The following is an 18,723-nucleotide window of genomic DNA, read 5'->3' on the forward strand; positions in this document are numbered from 1 at the left end:
TGAAGAGTAAACGGAAACTTTTAATCAAATGTGGATTAACTTTTGACTTTCCTAGCTATTCACTAACATGAGTAATTTGCCGTAAGGAGATACCAGCATGAGATCGTTAACTCAGGTAGGTTAACAATTTTGTTTGATTAATTTAAATCTTATTTGAACTTGGAAATGCATGTTTATGTACGTATCTTCATCTACAAAAAATTAATGTAGTTTAACACCGTTTTGTAGGCTAACTCGTCTTATTTGTTTGATAATCGGGCTAAGAAATGGTTCCCCTCCATTGTTTTTTGATAATCAAGTAATTCAAATATGTTGTTTCCATCAACATTTAGGACTTATATTCAACTCAAAAGGCACATGGGGATCATATTAATGATAATTAAAATAGAGCATATAAACTACTCAATTTATTACGTACATGTACATGTATGTTGAAGCATAAAGTGGATACGAAAACTCGTGAAACATTATACTATTCATTTGTTAGGCCCATTTTGGAATGTTCAGGTTCTGTCTGGGACGATTGAACTATTGGTGAATCTTAGTTATTAAAATCGGTTAATATTGATGCAATGAAAATTATAACTGTGTTAAGAAGTAGTAATCCACATTATTAACTGTGTCAAGCAATAGGCAATGAAAAGTAAAATCTAGGCTTCAGAAGCAAAAATCGAATGTAAAAAATATAAGTCACTTGAGCCGCAATTATTTGTTTAATATCCTTGAACCGTTTCGTAATTATTAGCAAATTATTCATAACCTGCGTCACCATTTTTCAATATTCCAAGTTAAGGAACCAATATCTATTATACAAGTTTCTTTCCTAGTACCATGCAGGCCTTGAATAATCTTAACCTTTGCTGACTAGGGCTGTAAGTCTAAGTTCCTTTAAAAGGAATTTTAATCAAATTATAGCTAATCATGAAACTATTTCTGCTACTTTTAGAAGCTTTATCCCTCGAAAATTAATATTTTTGGTACCAATTACGAAATAATGCGCGTGACTTGAATCATCATTCATTTTCAGATAATTCTAGGTATTTAATTCATGCATTTGCTATTCTTATTCAATCCTATTAGTTTCAGGCAATAATACCGTGAACTTATTTTAACCGATGTCCAATTTCATATAAACGATTCAAATGATTATGTTAAAATAATTGAATTATTCAAAACTGTCATAGTATACAGTATGATACCATAAATATGACTACAATTTATAAGAAGTACTTCCTGAGGCGGAGTACACATCTTATGTTGATGTGCTGTGTGTGAGAGAGTGTGAGAGTGTGATATTATGTGAGAGAGAGTGTGAGAGAGTGTGAGAGAGTGTGAGAGTGTGTGAGAGAGTGTGAGAGTGTGTGAGAGAGTGTGAGAGTGTGTGAGAGTGTGTGAGAGAGTGTGAGAGAGTGAGAGAGTGTGAGAGAGTGTGTGAGAGAGTGTGAGAGAGTGTGAGAGTGTGTGAGAGTGAGAGTGTGTGAGAGGGTGTGAGAGAGTGTGAGAGAGTGTGAGAGTGTGTGAGAGTGTGTGAGAGAGTGTGAGAGATTGTGAGAGTGTGTGAGAGAGTGAGAGAGAGTGTGAGAATGTGTGAGAGAGTGAGAGTATGTGAGAGAGTGTGAGAGTGTGTGTGTCAAGTAGGCATATAGGACACAAGTCTTTATAGTCGAGTTGATGTTTACATAATTGATTATTATTAGAGTTCACTAGAGTAGAATTTATCTATCCCACATTCCTAAACATATGATGGGCTATTTTTTTCACACCTTTTCGCGAAATGCATGGGGAGACCTATCCAACATGGCGAAACCATATAGAAACTTTGTATTTTTTCTCGGTGACCGACAATAAAGCCAATCATATATTTGGAAAGATGAGAAAATAGTTATGAAGCTGACTGTAAAAGTGTCAAGATAACAACAAATATATACAAGTACGAATTGTAATAGATAAACATTACAGAAGTCCCCCAAACGCCCCCGCAGTCGTATCATTATGGCCGGCATCCCTCAATATCCATATATCTACCAAATTTCACTGAAATCCAACAGCATCTAAATTTCGACCAATCGGAAGCCTCCATTTCGTTACCACTGCAACCAATGTTTTCGAAAGTTGTACCATTAATTGTGTTCGGTAAACCTCAATACCCCTATGTACCAATTTTCACAGCAACAAACAATATCTCAATTTCGACCAATCAGAACAAGGATATCTCAGCCCTCGTGTAAGAGTTTGGCTGGCCAGCACTCGGCAAGCCTCGTGCTGACTGGCCAAACTCTTACACTCTGGTTGAGATATCCCTGTCCACAGAACAGACCCATGATAGATTCTATTAATCTCACCCTAAGGAAAAGACAAGCTACACGTACTCTTCTCACGTTCTCAACAATTGTATTTCGTCACGTCAACAATACCATGACGTCACGGCAACAATACAATGACGTCATGTAGACAATTCAATCACGTGACGCCAACATTTCCTTGCATTGATGCAACGTCAATATTAGATATATAAGAGGGTAAACAGAGTAAGAGAAAAATAATCATTCACCTCCATGGAAGTGAGACAGGGGAATCTCAACTCTCGGGGTAAGATAATAAAGCTGCCAAATATTCGGCAAGCCTCGTGTTTGGCAACTTAATAATCTTCCCTTCGAGTTAAAATTCCCCTCCCTCACCCCAAAGGGGGTGAACGATTCTATTAATCTCACCCCAGGGACAAGGCAAGCTACACTTGATCTTTGAACGTGCTCTCGTTCTCAATAGGGTGACGTCACTATGACCTGACCCGGAACGTTTGAATGCTATATATCAATATTATTCACAAAAGAAATTAAAATAAGTATTAATTATCAGAGTTAACTGAGTGTTTGGTGTTTGTTTTGACAAGCTTAATCGGAACTATATTTGTATGAAATCAACATCGTAAGGTGTAAAGCGTCTGCTGCAGCCTTATCATAACTGTCATCCGCCGTCCACGTGTTGTTGTTTACATACGTTTGGATTTCGTTCAAACTTCGATTGGAAAACAGGGTAAGAGAAAAATAATTATTCACTCCTTTCTGGGGTGGGATAGGAAGATCTCAACCCTCGGAGGGAGATTAAGTCCCCAAACACTCGGCAAGCCTCATGTTTGGGAATTTAACAATTTCCTCCCTCGAGTTGAGATCCCCCTATCTCATCCCAAAAACGGGTGAATGATTATACTCATCCCACATGGTTGTTCCACATCGGACAAATGTATCTTACATATGCAAAAGTGTGAGAAAATATTGTTAATGACATGAACTTGTCATTCTGCTCTTTGAATTTTTGTGTAATATTACCATACATGCTTACATTCTCAAATCTATTTCTCTTCATATAATACTTTACCGTCTATACAATATAGTATTTACTTTTTTCACTTGGTTAGTATATATGTGGTACCAATTGGAGTGGAGATGACTTACATAGGCTTGTCTATTGTCCCATCCATTGTTTTCTATCAATAAAATTTGTTGAAATGCCTTTTTTATTTTAAATTTTCAATTCAAAAGATTTAAATATGACTTCTTACGTTTCAGCTGCTGCTGATTCTGACAGTACTAACCGGTTCCGGTCACGCTGGCTATGGTAATATCACATGTATATTCATTATAAACTGCCCTCCAAAAGCCCTGTTTCAATTATTACGTATATATTATATATGTTACCTGGTACTTTCTTTTGATATTACTCAACTATAGCTAGTGAGTATTCACTATAGGCGTACAGTGACAGTGTACATGTATGTTAATGATATACTAAAAAATGACACTATTCATGTTGTATGTTAGCAACATCAAAGGTATACAGTGTGAACCATTGCACAGACAGATTATATAACAGACAGACAGAATATTACATGCCCCTTAATTCAATGTATTCTGTATACATACATTTGTATATATGAGGAATTATATAGGTATATTTCTTAGCAATCAGAGTCTCCTTGTGTTATTTATATAATTTAATTACATTTTCTAGAATATTACTATTTTCAACACCATCGGAATTCTTTGATCCATTCAATAATATTTTAAAGCCACACCCAAAGAAATATATATAGATGTTTACATTTTGACCTCTTTACAGTTTTCAGACTTAATATATACCTTTCAAATTATCCCGAATCCAAAATTGGAGGAAATTGTAATATTAATGAAAGTATACGGAAAATACCCCAAAATAATAGCAATAATAATAACAAAGGTTCTGTGTAAACTAGTCCCACAATGCAACGGGCGGGTAATCAGTCAACACAAAATGGCGGACCACCAAAAGTGTGGGCCTGCAAAAACAGAGACAGATTCTGCCTAAAAAAAACCGCAAAAATAATCTGGAATCGGCAAAACCCTGGGCTTTCATTGGGAACTTACCAAATGAAGAAAAAGGAATAGACTAGAATTCCTAGTTTGCCTGATGTGTATTGGATTTCTGGTTATTGTATCCTTACTGCTATATTATAAAATTAAATATCAAGTTATATGTTTGTTTATATTGATTAGTTATTACGAGAAAATTTTGCTAATATGCTCAAATGAAATCATTATTAGGCAAGTTAACGTACACTCGATATGTAAACAACAGCCATACATGTACATTTGTATGTGTAGTTTATGTTTAGTGTACGTTGTTGTAGCCTCGTTTTCGGCTCCGTGACAAATCTTGCGATAAAATAAATGCGGCGAGTTATTTATATAAACTGATGTCACAAGGATTCCCCCGGTCAAGCGTCAAGTCCAATGGTCATTTTAATGTTTGGAGAGCGTGAATGAGTACAGTGGATTGCCATTAATACCTGTATGAAACTTTAATGCGACTTGAAGGTTAAAGTTGTGTTGGCTATGTAGGGATCCCCTTACAGTGCTCCTATGTTAATCATAATGTGAACATAAGACGAAGAAATTTATGATATATCGAACCCAAGTCCACAACTACAGACACTGTATCCTTCAGATGATCTTTAAATAGATCAAAGTTTAATTGGCTTGCACTGTTTCTTAATTCAAATAGAATTATATTATTATGTCTTGTACCATGATTTTCGAAGTTAACGTAATTAGTGTTATTATCTTTATCGTCGGTTGATGTCATTTTTTCAAAAACGGAATATGCATCTAGGATTTCAACACAAAGATCATTAAATTCACGGAACATAGACAGAAAGTAGCTATCAAAATAATGTTCACTGTGACATAGCGGAGTGTTGTAAGTCCGAATGGTTCATCAATATTTTTTCTAAAATTGCTAATAATATGAGACGGGTAGGTAGGTGTACTATTTGTAATATCTTGTACATAAGAAGAAGTTTATTATGCTTTTTACGGCTATCCACAGGCTTTTCCAGCCCAAATTCCTGATGAATTATCTTATGTGGTGTAACCTAACGAAGTCCAGAAATGATTCTCCATGCTTCAATCTGTATAAATTCTAGTAAATATTTGGTTATTTGTGAGCAGTTACCCCATATCACATCTGCATACTCTTGAATTGGTCTGATAAAAAAGAGTAAAAATAGTTGAAGGAAATTTTCTGTCAACTTTGTGTTTAAGATATTTAAGAACATTAAGTCTCTTATATTTTCGTTCCATGTACCGTCAGCAGATAAGGTAAATCCTAAGTGAGAGTGTGAATCAAATGCCATTATATCAATGTTATCAAACAAGGATTAGGGGTAATTTCTTCCTTTTTTCTTGAGAAAAGGACTTGTTTTGCTTTAGTTGGATTAAATGTAGTATCCCATTTCTGGGCTCATAGATTAATATTTTGAAGGTCTAGACTTAATGGTTACCTTGCGTTTATCCTGTGATATGTGTCAATAATAGAGAATAGAGATGTACCATCAGCAAATAATTTCATGTAAATTTGTGTGTCTTTTATTATATCAGAAATAGACAATACTGATCTATGAGGGACACCTGCATTAACTGATATAAATGATGAGTAATGACCCTCAATAAAGACTATTTTTTAACAATTCCTAAACCATACTAAGAAATTTCCTGTAATCCCACATTTAACAAAGTTATATAGGTATTTGAATAAGATTTTTTCCAGATGTTTTTCTTAAACAACCAGAACTATAATTGTTTACTTCATTCTGAAGGGTTTTATTGATGAGTAAATATAGTGGTATAACTCGGCTTGATTTAAGATATTTTATAACTGATACATCAGGACCAGATGATTTATTTTCATTTAATATACTGAATACATGTATACTTACTTGATAATATAATCCTGTTGGGTTACATAGATATTATCAAGTGTAAGTTGTGGTTGGATTTTATCATTTTCAAATATATTTACAGAAGATGTAGTTATACAAGTGAAGTAAATATTTTTTATTTCTGCTTTCTGAGCTGGATGATGAACAGTTTGGTCAACGGTTGAGAAGAGGATTTGTATGTCTTTATTATTGATACCAGTGACAGTTCGAGCTATTTTCCACCATTTGTTTTAGGAAACATAATTCCTAGCCTGTCTTTATTCATGTCAAAGCTGTTGGAAGTTCCAGCTTTTTTTTTATCTTTCTCTCTCCCTCTTTCCCCCCTGTCACTCCATGCTATAGATCTCTATTTCCCATATCTCCCACCGCAAAAAACACTTCGATAAGATAACAATAACAATACAAGAATATTTGTTTTGATATCATGTCTTAAAAACAAAACGCAAAATAAGAATATACCCTCGAAGTAATTGTATTATACATGTTATATCTACATACGGCCAACCAACTAAGTAATAATTCAGTCAGGTCTGTCACTGATGTATGTGTCTTATTATTTCAATTGAAAGATGATACTTTTTTTTTGAACGCAATATAAATTTCCCGATGAATTTCCTGTTTAAATCTGGATTATTTGTTGGAAAAGTCCCTTACGCCAAATACTAAGTTTTTCTCCTGAAATCAGTTGGCGACATCCCGAGCCTGTGATATATCGATTAGAGTATTTGATGTATTGATATTACCACAGCCTTAATAATTACTTATTTTCAATTCTTCTGATAAAAAAAAGTAATTTCAACTCTTATAAGATAAAAGTTCCTTATCCGAAAAGATTTATTTTCTCAAACCGTTCGATTATTTTTTCAACTGACAATAAATAAGATGTTTGCAGGCCAATATAGAATGTTTCTAGTTTTACATTTCATCTACATAATCTTATTACTAATTGTGTCATAATAAGCCAGCCGTCGGCATTATTTGTTTCTAACGATAACATACTTACAAAATAAACACTGCTGTTTTAAATTCCCATTGGGAGTAGGTGAGTAAACATTTGCGTTTGGTCCTCGAAATATTAATAACAATATGGAGTGTACAAACGTCTACTCACTCGAAAAGATATATATCGGTCAAGGTATTTACACATCAACACGATGAAATTCTACCACCTTGTGTTTCCTCATCATAAAAGATCTCGTATTGATAATAATCATACCGTTGTTTCTTATCGACTTTGCTGATTAATTTCAGAAGTATATATTCTTGTGCTAACAAAGCCAGTAAGTAATATTACCAGGACCAAAGTTTTAACATGCTGGCATGCTGTTCACCAATAATACATTATTTCGATTGACCTGATTATATTTTAGCAAGGGCATTGGATACATTTTGTTTATAAACAGACCTAAATGATAACATATAAATGTTCATTGTAATGAGACTGACTCTTCAGTCAATGGAATTGAGTGCATTCTCAAATAATAATAACGTAGCTGTAGAAATTAATTTCCTAAACGAATATGCAGTTGAACTTAAGGCCTTTTACAGTCGCGTGTTAGGCATTAAATCCATAGAAAGAATTAAGATAAGGCAGAAAGACCAGGGTAATTAAATATCGTCTATTCGAAGTTGACATAAACGCTACTTTTATTTTGTTTGGCAACCTATGACGGGTAGAGACGGGCCTTTTGGATGACAAATTAGACATCAACCCAATCTAGTCAAAATTCTTCTTGTAATTATACAAGTACAGTGTAGAGGAACGGAAATTACAAGACTAATTTCAATTAGATTTGACATCAACCCTAAATATTTACATTTTCACTTCGCTCCGCCTCAATGAACATAGTAAACTCAGATCACTTCATTTCCCGTTGAAGATTTTGGGTCACGTGCTTCTGTTCTGAGAGACGAATCACTTTCTTGCCGGCGTGTGAATACATTCACTGAGTTTACAATGGCGATCGAGTTCTGTACCGCCTCAGACTTGAATGCACTTTCACTTTGTGAATTGTGTAACATTGTTATAAACGTATATGAACACAAGTGTGATAGTCGCTTTATGTGCTAATAAAAATGCCAGTATAATGCAGACAGTTTCGAAAACAGGATCTGACAGAACACTGACACTCTCGATAGCACCGAGGTCATGACCTACGTAGCGCAGTAGGTCTAACGTTAGCTGTATATTGAATACCATGCTTAATACCATTTCAGTGGTCACAGAAAATAAACCTCATTTTAAACACTATTTAACAACACAAAACAGACTGGTAGCAGAAGTATGCTATATCGAGAACAGGGACACATTATTGTCGTAATTTGACTCAATCTAAACATATGGAGGACACAAGTTTCCGGCCGTCGAATACCGCCAATTTTCAAATCAATGTTTCTTTACTTACTATCATCAGAATTTACATCCCAAAACGCCAGTACGACAATGAAATCTAATATGTGAAGAACACAATGTACATCACCAGCTAACCTACGACTAAAATCCACATTGTTACACTTTTTCTCGAGCTCTGAATATCCCGGCTATTAGACTGCATCACATCATTTTTTTTTAACCGAGTCCCTGTGTCTCGAGTGACCAAATAACACACATACTATACTGTCAACACTGTACGTTAAACTCGTATTTATATGGGTATTGCTAAGTTTTTATTATACAATATCTTAAATATTTGTTATAAATGAATATTTTACCTTGAACATATCGTATCTATGTGTATCAACATCGTAATAATCAAAACGTGTATGGCACTATATTTTGTGTTGCCTTGGCGACGAGGATAGTTGACTGTCTGCTGTTCCACTACTGTGCACACATGTACGATAAGTATATCAATGTTACAAAGTGACGCACTTACGTCACACTGTTGCGACCGAATTTTGCAATCTGGTGGCGAAGTTTTAAATCTTGTTAACGTAAATATAAGGATTGATTGTCAATTTTGTTGCTTGCATGGACTGATGAAGGGAAGTGAACCTCGTGCAAATGGTACATGAACTGCTTCGCAGTTCACTTCATTTGCACGAGGTTCACTTCCCTTCATCAGTCCATGCAAGCAACAAAATTGACAATCAATCCTTAACTAAGAAATTATATCCGAAGGCGATAGATTGTCAATTTCGAGAGTTGCGGGTCTACTTATTGAAAACCAGTTGTCCTCTAGCAACATGTGTTGGACTATCTTATACTTATCACTATAAGAGGAAGAATACGTATTATACATGTACGTATATATTAATTCTTATCGATGTATATAATGTGCAATATATGGTACGTTCGTCGCCCCAAACTCTTGAAGCTGGGGTGTTATTATTGGTTCGTGACCAATATAAAAAGCCATAATGATAGATAATAGCAAATGGTTCCGTAGAATTTTGTATATATATTCGTTACAATCGAGGAAGGATTAGACATCTCAAGTATAGAATATTCAGTACCGAGGTTATAATTCTTGAAAAAAGAAATGAAACGAAAACACAAAAAATTAGACGGCATAAAATAAGGATATCAGGTAAACCAAAATCAACTGTCAAACCATACGAAAGTATTCGGTAATATTGTATTTTCTATAGTCAAATCTGAAAAAAATTAAGCTTATTTCCTATTGAACATCAGATGAACAGATAATCAAACGTATCGTAACTATTTTCTAAGATCATTTTATGCATCTAGTTAATGAAATTATTCAATGTACGTTTGTGATATCTACATGCATCGTGCCTTGCTGCAGTGTAGGAGTGCCCCTGTGTTCCACTGTGTTCACTGTTGAGGAAAAACCTTATATTGGTTTACGCGTCTTGTTTGAGTGTATTCAAAGAGATATGTCTAAATTTGCAGGCAGAATTGAAAGGAAATACTTTCTGTTTTAGTACCTTATTTTTTCGAATTGCTCGAATGTGATAAGCCATTTGTCTTTTCGGATGATGTTCTATCACAACGTTTTACATTATAGTGGAGCTGGTACAACTTGCCGAGTCCATTTACAATACACCGGCGATGAATACAGCCGAGGCTATACCCTATCTGAGTACAGTACAGAACCTTCTCCAGGCGGACATCGACTTAAGAGGAGAATTTCTGGCAGATTTTCTGGTATGTGAAACTAGTGACACCGTTTGCAGGCTTCGATTTGCATATGTACAATTTCTTTTGCATATATTGTAAGAATATTTTGCATTGATTCAAACATTTAATTGATGTTTAAATTTGCGGTGATTTTTCGGAAGTTACAGCTGACAACTAAGCTGCATTATGAGTTCAAATTACCAATCGTTAGTTTTCTATTTCTAGTTTCTATATGGTAACATCTTCTCCTTACGGTGTCAATGTAAAGATAATTCGATATTCAAGGACTTGTTCCTATTGTCACGATCCTAGTGACAGATGTCGACAACAGACATACAAGTAAACAACACAATGTTTCGAGAGATGCAGACTGATGAAGACGGCGGGGAAAGTTTATTGGTCGCCATCTTGATCTCAGGCGCCAGTAAACAAATGTCATCCTTCGTCATTTGCGTATTTACAAAATTAGTCATAAAACGCAATTTAAAATATGGTTGAACTGTTGTTAGAAAGGTAAAAGGTGAATTTTCTGTCGTAATTGTAAAAACAAAAGCAGAATATAGATTTAAATGTAACATAGAGAGTATATACCCTACGGTATGTCTTTATTTTCCTGAAAGTGTCCTGGGTTTTATAAAAGTAAAAATGATATGTAAATTAGAATGTTAATTTTCTATTCCATCAGATTGAAGTGTCACATATAACAGACTTCATCGTTTCCAAACTGGAAGAGCGGACGGATAACCTGGATTATGACCTCGTGGAAATATGTAATGGTAAGTATCATCCATTGTTGTCCCACCTCGTTGTTTAACACGTCTACATTTTCCTGTTTCTATATCACATTCATTTACTAAACCAATATTCATACTCGTTCATACATGCCGAAGCCTTAAATATTAGGTTTTCGTTTTCTGAACGGTGGTATAATGGAACCGAAAGGGACATGATGTTTATATTTAATAACACTGATATATATGATATAAGCCAAATAATGACCATCAACAATGTAGTTGTTTCGTCCTTCTATGATAGTGTGGAAGTCTAGAACAGAAAATAAGAAATAAAATGCGCATACATGTTTAAATGTAGTGACTCGATAATTTCCCCTAGGACTGGTTAATATAACGGAGCTACAGATGCAAGGAATCAGTCACGTGACTTGCCGTCCAGGTCAGACAGTCGGCTGTACCCTTAGTGCCATAAAGGTATATATCCAATCATTAGCTTATTTCTGATCGCTATCGTAAATACATAACTTGCAGTCTAAAAACAGAATTTGTTTTGTTTATGAAAACACTGTAGTATACAGTACATGTTCTATAACAATTGCAGATAATGGGTGTTTAGTCCATTATTTATATTAAGGCACGCTGCAGGTAGGACGTGATCTCAACAATAAAGGTCTATAACAGTCCACCGCTGTTCAGAAATAATCAATTAGTTTGTGTTGATGAAGCTTGACCTAAACACGAAATTAATTAAAACAGTAGTTATAAGCTTATTGATGTGCCGTATTCCATATGCATTTTAAAGCCAATGAACAGGCACGCCATATGTTCATTTGAAAGATTATAACATTACACTGCATACATGTACGTATATTTTCTATTTTACAAAATAGTGTAGCTAGATTTAACTGCTCGAATGGGCATGCATTTATGATATAAATTAAGCGTAATTTTTTCTTCAGAAGATATTTAGTTTAAGTATAAAGTATATCTCCTCTCTTTGTTTATAATCTATACATATTACAGCTTCCATTCTCCATGGCGATATTGTATTTAACAAACACTTTTATACCTCAGGCCGTGCCACTTGTCAATGCTACAGAAGAATGTTTACTACGTATCCTTCTACTGATAGTCTCCTCTCCAGTCATATCGGAGGTAACAATTTCCGGCTACAACCTGTCCGCCATAGCAACGGAGCTGCCATTGTACGCTGTGACATCACGCCCAAGAATATGTAGCATACTCAGTATCCCGGCCCTAAACGATGACGCTACGACATTAATGCCTCTCTCCAGCAACATCTACATTTTTGTGAGTGTACTGGCAGATAGTCTTTTGACGTCTACCTTAACTGTAACACGACTTCAGCTTAGATGATTCCGTTGTTTCCATCATTGCAATGCCAATGCTCCGTTGGCCATTGTGTGGGAACACGGCTTTTTCATGGGATACACAGTGTGGAAATAATCGTTATCAAATTATCAAAGCAGACCCGCATATTAAGCAACGACAGTTATTGTGATGCTACTCGTATATCATCCTGTGTCCCGACCATTTTTTATCATGGGACATCTAAAATACTCATGTATAATTCTTTAACAACGGAAAACTGAAATCCCCAGAGAATAGGCCACATCACATCGAAATTGCCTGACTAGTTACCGCATATCCATAGTAAAATTTTAATACGATGGAGTTGATTTTGCCAGAAAGGAAATACTTGCCCATTTAAAAAAAATATGCAAACTGTCCGTCAAATATTCAAATTAAGGTGACATACGATTTTATCTTTACGCAATATCAAATGGAATGTTTGAAGATTAATATTATTTATGTATTAAGAGCGATGATTGAAGGATGGTACACAAGACACGGAAACCTGTTTCTTATTTACAGAGGGTTCACTGTTTCACTGTCATATCATTACGAGTGTGTGAGTTTGTCAACACGAGGCTTGCTTTCACATACTTCTAAATATACGAATTTCAATCCTTCTAAACATCAATCTATTCAGATTGCCAACAATATTATGTTTGTATAACGTCGCGGAACAATACAATAACGTTATAGTTATTTCGGCATATTTTTTTTTCCATTTATTGGCACAATGATGTCAATTCATGTATTGTAATGCATTATTACTCTTATTATCTATCGTAATGCTACTCTTTATGTTACAGATTTCTGATTGACTGTTTAAATTGATCTGGATTAGGATGTTGAAGAATACTCTTATATACCCCTATAAATAATCCCGGTTCCGTTCCATAATACTATCAATTGAGAAGTCATAGCAATATCACATACTCAAAAAAATCGCAAAAAACACCAAAGTATTTAAATTCGATAAATACAGTCAATCATTATCTAATGTCGCCTAGGGATCTGTATAGACTGACATCTGGTTTATACGTTTACTTGTGTTGTCAGGTTTTGAGGGATAATATCTGAGATGAATTACTCGATTTATCAACTATGATTGGAACTTGTTGTTACAGGTTCTTTCAAGCCGAACAAACATGTATGCCTTCTTAGATGAAGACACAGGCTTAAACGCAGGAACAGTACGATCCTTCGCCAGGGACTACGAAGGAAGAATGTTGGAAATATTTAAGGAGATCAACCTTTTCATCAAGGCAATGTACAATCCGACAAACAAGCCTTCAGGTGAAAACGATCCGTCTAAAACTGATCTCAATGTGACGTCAGATATTCAGTCGGACACAGACGGCGGTGCGTTTACAATCACACTGGCGACTCTGCAAATGTGTACCACCTACATACAGGACCAAACGGGCGGGAACTCCTACCACATCCGAACACAAGGCACTGATGAAGTGCTGGAGGACACCTCACCCAACACGACCGATGTTACATTTGGTTATCAGACGCTGACTTTGGTGTTGTACCCGCCGATTGATCCTATGGAAATCAACGTTCTCTGCGAATGTAAGTCATCACTATTGGCATATCTTCGTAGAAACCATATCTTCATGCATCGATAACGGTACATTATAGATATCGGTTATATAATGTATATCTGCTCTTTGACTTCATGTCATAGAAATTAACAGCATTACTATATTGATACCCTAATTCACAAATGTGAATAAATCTAGTCATAGATCATACTAGTAGGACATAACATCACCTAATGCATTAACAGTCCCTCTTGGTACATATGCAATAGAGCGCATGATCAATCTAATTTAAATCGCAGTATCCGCTAAGGATCGAACATGGAACCCCTGGCTAACTAGTCTACCGCTCAACCGATCTCTCTAGCCGAGCGATATATTGCGGCTGGTATTTACCAGGGTTACAAACATACATGTACATAATTATGTATTTCTAGAAATGTCAGTAACCGAACATTAAAGGAAAAACGGACAAACATTATGCTTATTTCAAAACAACAAATCACCTTTATATGTAACACTTCTATGATATCCAAATAGATTATCCTACGAGGGCTGATTGATAAGTTGTGAGCCTCGTATTGAAGGAGGTACTCAAGGATATTCTCTTTAAGTCCTTCTATTTTCTGACTATAAAGGGCCGTGTACCCAAGGGCTGGTCTCATTCGATTATTTTATATCAACGATGTAGCACTTTAAAGTAAACAAGACAAGCGGCTTTTGCAAAAAGGACAAAATCGGTTAGGGTTATGGTGAAAGTGTCTGGCATTGCCACAGCTGCCATTCACGATTGTGGGTTTAAATTGATTGAGCCTCCGCCTTATTCACCTGATCTCGCTCCATCAGACTTTCATCTATTTCAACAACTGAAAACAGCTATTTCAGGCACCCTAACCCTAACATGCAGTGGATGACTTTCTGAACAGCCAAGAAAAGGAGCTGTATAAAAGTGACATTGAGGCCCTTAAAAACCGCTGGCAGAAGTGTATATATACTGAAGGGAATTATTTGAAAAATAATACAATATGTCCGGCAAAATTCAAATCCTTCAATATGAGGCTCACAACTTATCAATCAGCCCTCGTACAATCATAAATTAAACATGATTAAAGGCGTTTACATGTATGTCAATGTTCATAAAAAAATTACTTCAAAGGAATATTTTTTTCAGCTTGTATGCAGAAAGCCGACATCGTTTTTCTAGCAGATTCGTCTGGGAGTGTTGGAGCCCTGAACTTTGTGAAAATTTTAGTTTTCATGACAACTCTCGTGAACCGCCTCGACATAGGTCCTGATCGTGTTAGAGTTGGACTCGTTACGTTTGGGTATGGTACCCAGTTTCAGTTCCATCTGGATACGTACAATACCTCTAGTAACATAACGCATGCCATAGATCAAGTTGTCTACGACCAGGGAAGCCAAACCCAAACACATTTAGGACTCATGTATGTCAGACTCAATATGTTTACCCAGGAAAAGACCAGACCGGGAATACAGAAACTACTTTTTGTCATCACAGACGGCAAATCTTCGGACACCAACGCCACTATTCACGGTACACTGATTTTACTTTCTCTTGTAAATAGTTTCATCCTTGAAATCAACACGGTAAAGAGGTAATATATCACAGGTACATCAAAGACAAAATCAATTTTTGTATGAAAATATCAAATATACCTTAATAAACAAGGACTTTAATCGTGTCTCTCAACAAAAAACAGATACTCACGGGTAGCTGTTTGTAACCACCTGGTTGCCTTTAAGCCATTAATTTGGTAAGCGAGGGACTACAGACTAATCTGGTTGGGATTCACTCAAGTGACTAATGGATTAACCCTAGATTATATGACTGCATCAGACTATCTTACCCCTTAACTATCAGAAATATTGTAAAGATCATCGTAGATTGTTAAACAGTTGTCAAAAGTACTGTGAAAATTAGTAGGCTAGTATATAACCTTGTAGTTATGAACATTTACAGCACGGTCCGTATAATGTATATGTTCCCTATATAATGCTGACATTATACAATATTTACATTTGCTCCGCATTTCCTCATTTACACAATGCTAAGATGCAGTTGCCACCATACGCCTATAACACGTATCAATAAGTATTTTGTCAACAAATTTACCCAAAATGCCATTTCTGTCGTCTGCTACTGTACAGTAGACATATAATTTAGAAATGGACCCGGTCAATTGCAATGAGTCAGAAAGTGACAGTTCGCAAAGCAGTATTGAAGACTTACCAAGATCAGAAATGGCAGACTTCTTGATTGAAATGCCGAAAGGAAATGAAAATGGTAGTTCAGGTGACACAACATCAGAACTAGACAACAAGAAAGATGTCTTCTATGACACAACATGAGGTGGTTCACTCTCTCCGGCCTGCACACGAGGTTGTTGAAAAGGTTTCGGAATTCGACACTGCTCCTCGTGTCCCACACATTGTTGATTCAACTAAAGCATTCTCCAATTTTACATACAATAGCCAAATAGCAATTCCAAGCACTGTCTCAACTACAAATCAAATTTCAATTCAAAATACCCCAGGTTTCTTTGCAAGTTCCCCATTCAATTCGTGCATATTTAACTTCCACAGCTAAACATGGCGGTCGACCGTTGTTTTCCGCGTATATGACGTCACGCGATTTCTCAGTTGACCAGGGAAATGGTTTTGCTGTAGTTCATCAATTAAAAAGTATACATGTGGTATTTTGTATATGTATAATGTAAAATATGCGAAATTAAATGTTGAAAGAAATGAATAATGTTTGCTATCATGTTCTTAAACGAACGTTTTTCCACGAACTATTTTTTCAGCTGATTTTGTAGTCATGTGACATTAAAAAAGGCGGTATTTTTTGTCCCTTTTTGAACCTAACGGGTCCCCATGCCATTTGCCCACCATACATCTTGCTGCCATATCAACTATAACAATATTCAAACGTACTGTTCATTGCTTTATTGATATCATTTAGTGCACCTGTTGAGATTTGAAGGTAGGCCATCTAGTGATTTTTGTCGTTGGGTGAAGTGGGTGCAAACTGTTTTGGATTCCGAACATTTAGTATATTAATACCCCTGCAACGAAGTTAAAGGGGTATACTGGAATCAGGTTGTCCGCCCGTCCATCAGTCCGTCTCTCCGTCTGTAGACACAACGGTGTACCGGCTACTCCTTCTAAACTACTGAGGGAATTTCAACGAAACATTATAACAATATACATTGTAGATGGGTTAGGGGAATTTTGTCCAGTCAACTCATAAACCTGTGGACAGCTTCACGTCAAACTACACAGGAGTGATAGGGACCATGTCTAAATGTGCATGCATGATATTTCTCTACAGAATTTTTGGTTTCCATGGTTACGTGGTTTCAATACCCATATTCTTGTGGAAAACTTTGTCAAGACAACTCGGACAACTCCTATATAGCTATCAACCGATTTCATTTGAAATACACAGAAATGTTAGGGACTCATAATATGTACATACAAAATGTATGCATGTAAGTTTCCCCCCACAAATTTAGGTTACCGTGGTAACCCGTTCACTAAAAACAGGTTTTTGTTGGAAAACCAGAGGGGCGGTCGACGGGCGGGGGTATGAGTTGGCCCTCTGGACGACAGTTCTAGTTTTATTTGGCAATGTTTGCATGTTGTAGATATGCCGAAATTGTCGTTCTTTATTTGTCATAATTTAGTAATTCGTTTTAAACAGAGGCTGATGCACTACGAGCGGCTGGAGTTGAGATTGTAGCGGTCGCCATAGGACTCATAGATCTAACTGAAGTCAACGCCATTGCCGACGACCCGGACGAATTCCACTCATTTGCAACTGACAACTTTGATGACCTTAATTTCATGTCCACTAATGTCATAGATACGTTCTGTAAAGGTAATTTTCTCTCCATGGTTATGGAAATCCTTTGTGTTAATTGTAATTGATTTGCCATGCAGTTTATTCGAATGCTATGTTGATACTCGCCGAGAATCAATATGATTGAAATCATATCTTGGTCTGCGATCTCGTTCCGTTACCTATACTCCACGAACGGATCGAGTGAAATGTATGAATAACCATAATCATGCATTATGATCTTGCACAAGTTGTTTGTGTTTTCGAGCCAGTTAATGGTATAACTGAATATAAATTACCATTAAATAGCTTTTAAATGTGAGAATATGTACATCGTTATTCATTCCATAAATACTTTCTGTTAACAATATGAACCTGCTTATCAGACTCATCGTCATTCAATACAGTTCAACGCAATTAAGACTGTACAAGCCTACATGTGCTGATAAACACATGTCTGCTGTGTCACCTAAGTCTTGTGCAAGATCATAATGAATGATTATAGTTACAAATACAGTTTACGCAATCAACGTACTGCAGTGTAGATTACGGGATCGCAGACCAAGATGTAATTTCAATCAGATTGCATCTCGCTTATCAGAAAATTAAAATGTGTTGAGCTAAACAAGTATTTAATATCTCGAAAATTCCGCATCTTGCGAATTTCAAGACAAAAATAGAGCAAGATCCATGTCTATGTATCGTATTTTTGATTTGCCAGGTGCCTGGAATAATATCTCATCTCAGGGACAGTTCAATCTGTTATCTGGCTACTTAATGGATGAATCGACCATGACCTGGAAAAAATCGCCTGCTTTACAGGTATGATCAAACTATTGTCTTAAGGCTTTATGATAACTTATTGGGCCATA

General features: G+C 36.0%; 1 protein-coding gene across 1 annotated transcript in view; it reads left to right on the plus strand.

Annotated features, from left to right (window-relative positions):
* Positions 1–18,723, plus strand: part of LOC117333372 — a 21,853-nt gene continuing 3,130 nt past the window's right edge. Inside the window, exons 1-10 of the mRNA XM_033892638.1 lie at positions 1–115; positions 3,567–3,615; positions 10,225–10,364; positions 11,023–11,113; positions 11,451–11,545; positions 12,146–12,382; positions 13,570–14,020; positions 15,161–15,544; positions 17,714–17,890; positions 18,573–18,673. Of these exons, the coding sequence (XP_033748529.1) occupies positions 98–115; positions 3,567–3,615; positions 10,225–10,364; positions 11,023–11,113; positions 11,451–11,545; positions 12,146–12,382; positions 13,570–14,020; positions 15,161–15,544; positions 17,714–17,890; positions 18,573–18,673 (1,743 nt within the window). The 5' untranslated portion in view covers positions 1–97. The remainder of the gene's footprint in view (positions 116–3,566; positions 3,616–10,224; positions 10,365–11,022; positions 11,114–11,450; positions 11,546–12,145; positions 12,383–13,569; positions 14,021–15,160; positions 15,545–17,713; positions 17,891–18,572; positions 18,674–18,723) is intronic.

Source organism: Pecten maximus, chromosome 8 (genome assembly GCF_902652985.1).
Source record: "Pecten maximus chromosome 8, xPecMax1.1, whole genome shotgun sequence".
Lineage (NCBI taxonomy): Eukaryota > Metazoa > Mollusca > Bivalvia > Pectinida > Pectinidae > Pecten > Pecten maximus.